This window comes from Trypanosoma rangeli (genome assembly GCF_003719475.1).
Source record: "Trypanosoma rangeli strain AM80 chromosome Unknown Tra_15.4_contig_00320, whole genome shotgun sequence".
Classification (NCBI taxonomy): domain Eukaryota; phylum Euglenozoa; class Kinetoplastea; order Trypanosomatida; family Trypanosomatidae; genus Trypanosoma; species Trypanosoma rangeli.
Window position 1 is genome coordinate 3,226 of NW_021706059.1, and position 7,362 is coordinate 10,587.

A 7,362-nucleotide genomic window follows, 5' to 3' on the forward strand; every position below is an offset into this window, starting at 1 on the left:
CAAACATTCAGACCGGCGAGCCCGTGGCCATCAAGCTGGAGCAGGTGAAGACGCGGCACCCACAGCTCGCCTTCGAGGCCCGATTCTACCGCATCCTCAACGCTGGCGGCGGGGTCGTGGGCATCCCCAACATTTTGTTCTACGGCGTGGAGGGCGAGTTCAACGTGATGGTGATGGACCTGCTGGGGCCCTCACTCGAGGACCTGTTCAGCTTCTGCGACAGGAAACTCTCGCTGAAGACCACGCTGCTGCTGGCCGAGCAAATGATTGCGCGCATCGAGTTCGTCCACAGCAAGAGCGTCATTCACCGCGACATTAAGCCTGACAACTTTCTGATGGGCACCGGGAAGAAGGGGCACCACGTCTACATTGTCGACTTTGGCCTCGCCAAGAAGTATCGGGACCCCCGCACGCACCAGCACATTCCGTACAAGGCCGGAAAAAAATTTTTTTTGCGGCATTAGTAGTTGTTGTTGTTTGTTTGTTTGTTTTTTACTTGTATGTTTTAGGTGAATTGCGTTGTATGTTGTTTGTGTTTTTGATTATCAGATGTTGACGCGGTTTTATTTATTTTTTATTATTATTTTTTTGTGAATGCCGGATAGTTTCTTAATGGATTTTGTACGTTGTTGGCCATTCACCTTCTATTAGCTATAATGTATATATATATATATATATATATATTGGCGCTGTGGGTAGTTTGGGTTGATTATGATTATCGTTTGCTGGGAGGATGTTGTGTTTGCTTTTTTGAGGTTGTTGGATGTTCTGTGTGTTTTATGGGGGTGGCAGATGGTCTTGTGATATAATGTTTTTTTTTTTGGAGGTAGTGGTGGTAAATGTGTATTCGTTTCTGGTTTGCTGGTTGGTTGCTGGCTTATTGGTTCCGGTGGGAGGGGCTGTGGTTTGGGTGGTGCCGTTTTTACGGTTTTTGTGGTGCAGGCTTATGAAGGAGGTGCATGGTGGGTGCTGCTTGCTGCTTTGACGCAGTGGCGGGGGCCTGTTGGTGTGGCTGTCGAAGGGAAACGGGGGGCGAGGCCGAGGGGGTTTGGGAGTGGCCTCGCGACATGAACTTGCGTGTGTGGGAGTGCGGAGATTCTGCAGGTGTAATTTTCTTTCTTTCTTTGTGTTTGGTTCTTCTGCTGCCTGCGGCACCACAACTGCCATTATTTGTAGAACTTAGAAAAAAGGAGCGATCGCAGACCAAGATATAAAAAAAAAGGATCAAGGACTATATTTGTATATTAATATATATATATTTATATATATATTAATATATATTGTGGTGACGGTTGTCGTGTGTGTCTTGTTGTTGTTGTTCTTTTTTTTTGTTTGTGCGTATCTTGCCTTATTGGAATCATGACGAGCGTGTATGCCACACAACTTATGCCCGCTGCATCCCCACATTGTTGGAGCCTCACGGAGGATGCGGACATGCTGAACTACGTGGGCGCCTCCTCCTGGGAGGGCGAGCAGGCGGCGAGGCCCATCCTGGCGGAACGCTACAAGACGAAGTTTTGTCGCAACTACATGGAAACGGGGATGTGTCTGTACGGGTGGCGGTGTATGTTCGCCCACGGCGCACATGAGCTACGGACACCGGAGATGAACTTCCATGACGGCCTCGTTACAGAAGAGGCCATTCGCGCGTTTCGGCGTCGACGGGCCGCACCGGCGTACTTCTATGCGGCCCCGCGTAACGGCGCCCTGCGCCACAGGATGCGGAAAGCGGCACCCGCGACACAGTACACGCACAACCCCTACGCTTGCGACCTTCTTCCACTGCAAAACCGTCTCTACAGCCAAGCACCGGCGCTGGGGACGCTGCCCGGTACGACAGAGCCACTTTGTTGTTGCGGCTATGGACACACGTGCTGCAGCTACTTGGACTCCATTGAAAACCAAGATGGCTGTGCATCCTACGTTGAAATAACACAGTCACCCGATTGCTACGCATTCCGTAATGATGACGCTGAGCTTTCCGCGTGTAGCAGCATTGGTAGTGACTCGGAGGATAACCGCCAGCCAACAACGCCCTATAAGGCACACTCCAAAGAACAACCGCCCATGGAAGATGTGGAGAATGGAACAGAGGCACCGTAGTCAATATCTCTGTGTGTGAGCTGTTTGTTTTTCTGTTTTCTTCTGTTTGTTCTTGTTTGCTGATTTCCCCTTTTCTTCTTTTTTTTTTTGTTAATGTGTGTGTGTGTTTTTTTTGTTTTTTTTTTTTATCTTTCCTTAATTCCGCACCCAGTGTTTATGTGTTCTTTGTGTTACTTGACGTGCTACGGCCGCTGCCGCGAGCGCCTTCACTTCCCCACCGCTGCTGCCGCCTCTCGTTTCTTAATTTCCCCCCCTCCGCGTTTCTATGCGGGCATACGTGCGTGCAGGAGACGTGGTGGTGGAGAGGCACTTGTGGCAGCGGCCGTTGTGCGGTGGAGCAGCCCCATGCACTGAGAGGGGACCTTATGCCTGGAACAGAAATAAGGGGTAAATCTGGTAGTGGTGACTGAAGAGAGAAGGAAGAAAGGGCCGTGTGAGTGTGTGGGAACGGGGCGTGGTTGTCGTGGTGGCAGCTGCCGTGTGTGTCTGTCCACGCCTGGGAATCTTTGGGAGAGGGGTGAGGCGGGAGAGAGAGAGAGGGTCGCTGTCAGGCATAAAAAGTATTGCTGCCTGTGAACCCATAGTGAGGCGTGGAACGAGCGGATACAAGTGGTATATGTTTACACTCACACCCACGCAACTACACACTTATATGTGTGTGGACAGACACGCATGTATGCGCCCGAGTAATGTGTATGCAATTTGAATTGGGAAGGAGAAGGATAGCGTATTCTTCTTGTTTTGTTTGTTTGTTTTTTCCCCGATTACCACCCACAGCCAGTCTCTCTTTCTCTCTAGTTTACCCTTTGTTAAATGTGTAAAGGCCATTGCTTGACGAGGACGGTGGGGAATGTTTGGGATATTGTTTTTTTTTTTTTTTTTTTTTTTTGTACGCTTTGTCTCTTTGTTTTTTGGTTTGTTTGTTTGTCACCCCGCCCACATATCTGAAAATGCGGCTCTGGAGCGACCTCGAGGGTCCGCCTTCGCCTGCACTCACGCAATCGTCTGCCCACGCATGCTTCTGTCCCTCTCTGTGCGTGTGAGAGGGTCTCTCAGAGTGTGTGGTTGCGCGCAGATGCGTACGTGCATGGTGGAACGCGGATGACGAGGGTGCCGTACACTCCAGCAGGGTTCCGAGAAATTCCTATTAGATCTGAAGAATTTTTTCCTTGTTTGTTTGTTTGTTTGTTTGTTTTTTTCTGCTGTTGTTTTCTTCTTTTTGCCTGTTCATCCACCGTTTTGCCGTTCCTTCCCTCCGTGTGTCCGTGCGCCTCGCCGTGCTTCTGTGAAGGGTGTGGGGAGAGCATGGTGGGGGCTGAAACGGATGCGCTGCGAGGTCCATGGCCCGCGTGCGTCTGCGTTTGTTTTTATTCCCACTTAGCCCCCCGGCGTGGGGGCGCCGCACGAAGGGTGGAGATGGGAGCGGTGAAGGAAAAACGGGCAGTAAAAGAGTCAGCGGTAGGTGAAAACAAGCAGCAATGCGGCGAAGGAAGTGGAGGGGGAGTTCTCGGTCTGCGATGGAGGTATATTGGCTGAACAGTCTCCACGTTGGGCCGCTCTATGGTCTTTGACGGTGTGCACCCCCATGAGCACGCGAAGTCAATTTCCCTTTTCCTTTTATTTTATTTTTAGTTTTACGGCTCTTCTTTGTTTGTTTCTTGTGTTAAGCGTTATCTTCCTCACTCACATACCTTTTGTTTTTGTTGTGTTCCTGCGCTTTCAATACGAAAAGATAAAAAAAAAAAAAAATGTGGAGGGGTCGGGGCGCACCATAGAATGGCTTCTCTTGACGTGGAGGGGGGCAGGCTGAACGCGGTGTGGTGAGTCGGGCAGAGGCATAAGAAGCGTTTGAGTCAATAAATTCAGCGCCCCTCGTTTATTCACCTGACAGATGCATCCCTTTGCCCTGCTTCTTTTCTTTTTGATTTTGTCTCTTTGCTTGCGTGTTATTTCTTTTCTCTTTTGCTTCGTGTGTCTACTTTGCGTGTGGGAGGGACGAAGAGAGAGAGAATAAACGGGGGAGGCGTTGAACTTGCCTTTTTTGTTCCCGTTCACAGGAGGGAGGGCGCATACGTACGCATACACATAAGTGCACGTAAGCGGAGATACGCGGATGACTGTGCCGAGCCCCATGCGTGTGCCGGTCACCCCTGTTGTGGAGTCGGTTGACGTCCGCGACATGTACGACGCTGACAACGCCACGCTGGTGGGGAAAGGCGGCTTCTCGGATGTGGTTTCCGTGCTGCATCGTCCCACGAACACCAAGCGTGCACTGAAGGTTATGAGGAAGGAGATGCTGCGGGGAAGGGTGGCGGAGATGGTGCTTCATGAGCGTGAAATTCTTCGCCGCATCTCCCATCCAAACATTGTAAAACTGCACGAGGTCATCACCACTCCGCATCACGTTTATTTTGCGCTGGATTTAATGGACTGCGATCTCTTTGCACTAATTTTTAGCAATAAATTCATTCCGGAGGGAGGGGCGCGCTGCATCATGTACCAGCTGCTCTGCGGTATTGCCTTCCTGCATAGCCAAAGCATCGTCCACCGCGACATCAAGCCGGAGAATATCCTGGTAAATATTTCGAAAAAGCAAGGCAATTGTGAATCCGCCTTGTCCAGAAAGAAACCTGGCATTATCATGAAGGGCGACTGGGAGAAGTTGCTAAATATTGAGGTGAAACTGGCAGACTTCGGCCTTGCCAAGCTGGTGAAGAAGTGGGATGTGCAGTCCACGCCCTGCGGCACTTCCTTTTACATCGCGCCGGAGGTGATACGCGGGATTGAGGCCCAAGGCACGAAGCCCCTCTGCACCACGCAGGAACTCGTCAAGAGCGTCGACGTGTGGTCGGCCGGAATTGTGCTCTTCATCATGCTCTCCGGCCGACCCCCGTTTCACGGTCAGGTGACGTCGAGCGAGGACCGACGGCAGCTGCTGCGCCGCATTGATCGCTGGGTGCTCTTTCGCACCAAGCAGTGCTGGGACGGCATCAGCGAAGAGGCGAAGGACCTGATTGTGCGCATGCTGGAGCAGGACAGCTCGAAGCGGCTGACGGCGATGCAGGCGCTGCAGCACCCGTTCTTCGCGAACCACGGCTTCAGGCCGCCTTCACTCGGGGCGCCCAAGGTTTCACCGGAGCTGCGGCAGCAGCCAGAGGAAAAACCACAGGCACCACAACAGCCGCAACCGCAGCAGCGTGAAGAAGTAGTAAACGCGCAGCAGCCGACGGCGGTGGACAATGAAGTGCATAAGGAGATGAATACAACGCATGTTGAAAAGGGTTGGGGTGGCACAGATGTGCCAAGTCATGTGGTTGTGAATAAATTTAAGGGGTTTCTTCGTATGTTTCGTCCTAAGAGCCATGTGAAACGCGCCGGTGGAAAGGTGCCACTGACGGAGGGCAAGCAGCAATCGCCACCGAGTGAGGACGAGGACGAGGAGCCAGCGGAGGAGCATGTGCGCAGCATGCATGCGGAGATCGACGCCCTTCAGAAGGACATCATAGAAACTGGAGACACGGAAGGGGATAACACATGTTACACACCGCAGCTGCCGCTGATGACGGCACCGCGCACAAAACGTCCAGCTGTAATGAATGCGAAGGCAAAAGTGGGGCCCGCTGCCCTCAGGCGCCAAGCACAATAAAAAAAAAGAGGGGGGAAATAAGACAGGGTGTGAGAAGACATGGAAAAGGCTAAGACTAATCACATTTATTATATGTTTGTATACATACAAAGATATGTAGTTATTTTTTTTTGACGTATATCTCTAACTGTGACTCTGCCCTTGCCTCTTGTGCATCGGGTGCGGTTTTATTGACTAAAAAAAAAAAAAAAAGTTGCTTTGTGTTGTTGTTGTTGTTGTTGTTTCCACCATAGTGGTGCCGTGTTGCGTGCGTGCGTGTGTGTGGGGGGTGGGATAGCAGTCTCCCGCCGTGGCGTGTGATGTCTGCGTGGAAGCGTGGAGCTGATTCACCAGGGAGTAGTAGAGGCGGTGGCGGCGGTGGAAGGTGGGCGCCATGCCACAGAGACTCCCGCCACGTGGCTGCAGAGGAGGACTATGACGACTACAAGCATGATGACAGGAGACACCCCTATGACCACCAGGGCACCCACCACCACCGCCACAGTAGCGGAGGCACTAGGGGGGCTACGACGCGCCCTGGTGGTCGTCACGAACGACGTCGCAAACGCAGTCGCGGCCGTCGTGCGGACTATGACAGTGCGAGTGACACTAGTGTGCCCAGTGGAACTTGGGAGGATCAGCAGGATTATTTGCATCATCGTCGCACACGGCAGCGATGGGAGTCTTCGCCGCATCGGCGACACCGTCACCGTCGCCGCTCCGCGTCATCATCTCGCGGGCGTGACACACGTCATCCTCAGCGTCAGCAGGAGCAGTGGCGGCGGGGGGACAAAGAGCCACACGCTACAGAGCGACGAACACACAACGAGGAGGGTGTCTCGCGGCCTGTAGCCGCCACGGCGGCAGAGCGGCGTCAGCAACAACTTTTTTCCGCCTTGGACTCTCAACTTGCCTCCTATCGGGGTCGTGGCCCCTGCGATGCCGATGCGAATGGCGACGTAAACAGCGGTCGAAGGTTGCAGCACGAGGACCAGAAGAAGGAATGCGGTGGGACAGGCAGCGCCACAGTTCCATCAACTCGCGTTGTGTTGTACGGGGTGGACTTGGGGGTGCAGCCGTGCCACCTGAGCTCCATGCTGGAGCAGCTCGTTGGGCAGCGTCCATTAAGCGTTTTCCGCCCCGCGGCGGTGCTACGGCAGTCTCTCTGCGAGACTGCGACGACGGGTGTAGGGGCACCGCTGGCTGGCAGAAGCGCAGACAACTGTCTTCGTTTGGGGCTTTACGAAGTAGGCGGTGCGGGTGGCGTGGTGGTAATGGAGCTGCCGCGGGATAGCGAGCTTGTGGCGTCGGTGGTGGCGGCGCTGAATGGAGCGTACGTCAACGGCAGCCCCATCACAGCGGTGGCGGGGTGTTGAAGGAAGCCAATAATAATAAGAAGCAAAAAACAAACGGAGGCGGGGAAAAGCAAATGCGAAGAGGCAGGCGACAATGCCTTGTTGCTTCTGGCAGTGCTGGAAGTGGGTGGGGCAGAGATTGGGGTTTCATGTCATGTGGATGGATTCTGCGTGTTGTGTCTGTTTGGATTGTCTGGTCATTACTTTGCGTGCAGGCACACACAGGCACTTTGTTTGCTGCGGCGGCCTTTACTTCACCACTTCTCTCTCTCTCTCTCT

General features: G+C 52.9%; 4 protein-coding genes across 4 annotated transcripts, besides 12 other annotated features; all 4 read left to right on the forward strand.

The window, feature by feature from the left end:
- Positions 1–2: 2 nt before the first annotated feature.
- Positions 3–464, forward strand: TraAM80_07548 (casein kinase 1; the record flags this gene model as incomplete). Its single annotated transcript, XM_029384335.1, has 1 exon — positions 3–464. A coding segment is annotated over one exon (462 nt), but the record flags the coding sequence as incomplete, so codon positions are not given.
- Positions 465–561: 97 nt separating this feature from the next.
- Positions 562–590: a microsatellite.
- A 69-nt stretch (positions 591–659) lies between these two features.
- Positions 660–684: a microsatellite.
- Positions 685–1,241: 557 nt separating this feature from the next.
- Positions 1,242–1,277: a microsatellite.
- Positions 1,278–1,291: 14 nt separating this feature from the next.
- Positions 1,292–1,337: a microsatellite.
- Positions 1,338–1,386: 49 nt separating this feature from the next.
- On the forward strand, positions 1,387–2,103 carry TraAM80_07549 (Zinc finger protein CTH1; the record flags this gene model as incomplete). The annotated part of the gene is made up of 1 exon (XM_029384336.1): positions 1,387–2,103. The coding sequence occupies one exon, from the start codon at positions 1,387–1,389 to the stop codon at positions 2,101–2,103; it is 717 nt and encodes a 238-aa protein (XP_029235871.1).
- A 21-nt stretch (positions 2,104–2,124) lies between these two features.
- Positions 2,125–2,229: a microsatellite.
- A 736-nt stretch (positions 2,230–2,965) lies between these two features.
- Positions 2,966–3,031: a microsatellite.
- A 241-nt stretch (positions 3,032–3,272) lies between these two features.
- Positions 3,273–3,298: a microsatellite.
- Positions 3,299–3,711: 413 nt separating this feature from the next.
- Positions 3,712–3,741: a microsatellite.
- Positions 3,742–3,830: 89 nt separating this feature from the next.
- Positions 3,831–3,852: a microsatellite.
- Positions 3,853–4,216: 364 nt separating this feature from the next.
- On the forward strand, positions 4,217–5,749 carry TraAM80_07550 (protein kinase; the record flags this gene model as incomplete). The annotated part of the gene is made up of 1 exon (XM_029384337.1): positions 4,217–5,749. One exon carries the CDS (start codon positions 4,217–4,219, stop codon positions 5,747–5,749), a length of 1,533 nt encoding a protein of 510 aa, XP_029235872.1.
- Positions 5,750–5,941: 192 nt separating this feature from the next.
- Positions 5,942–5,972: a microsatellite.
- A 9-nt stretch (positions 5,973–5,981) lies between these two features.
- Positions 5,982–6,021: a microsatellite.
- Positions 6,022–6,048: 27 nt separating this feature from the next.
- TraAM80_07551 (uncharacterized protein) lies at positions 6,049–7,104 on the forward strand (the record flags this gene model as incomplete). Its single annotated transcript, XM_029384338.1, has 1 exon — positions 6,049–7,104. The coding sequence occupies one exon, from the start codon at positions 6,049–6,051 to the stop codon at positions 7,102–7,104; it is 1,056 nt and encodes a 351-aa protein (XP_029235873.1).
- Positions 7,105–7,345: 241 nt separating this feature from the next.
- Positions 7,346–7,362: a microsatellite.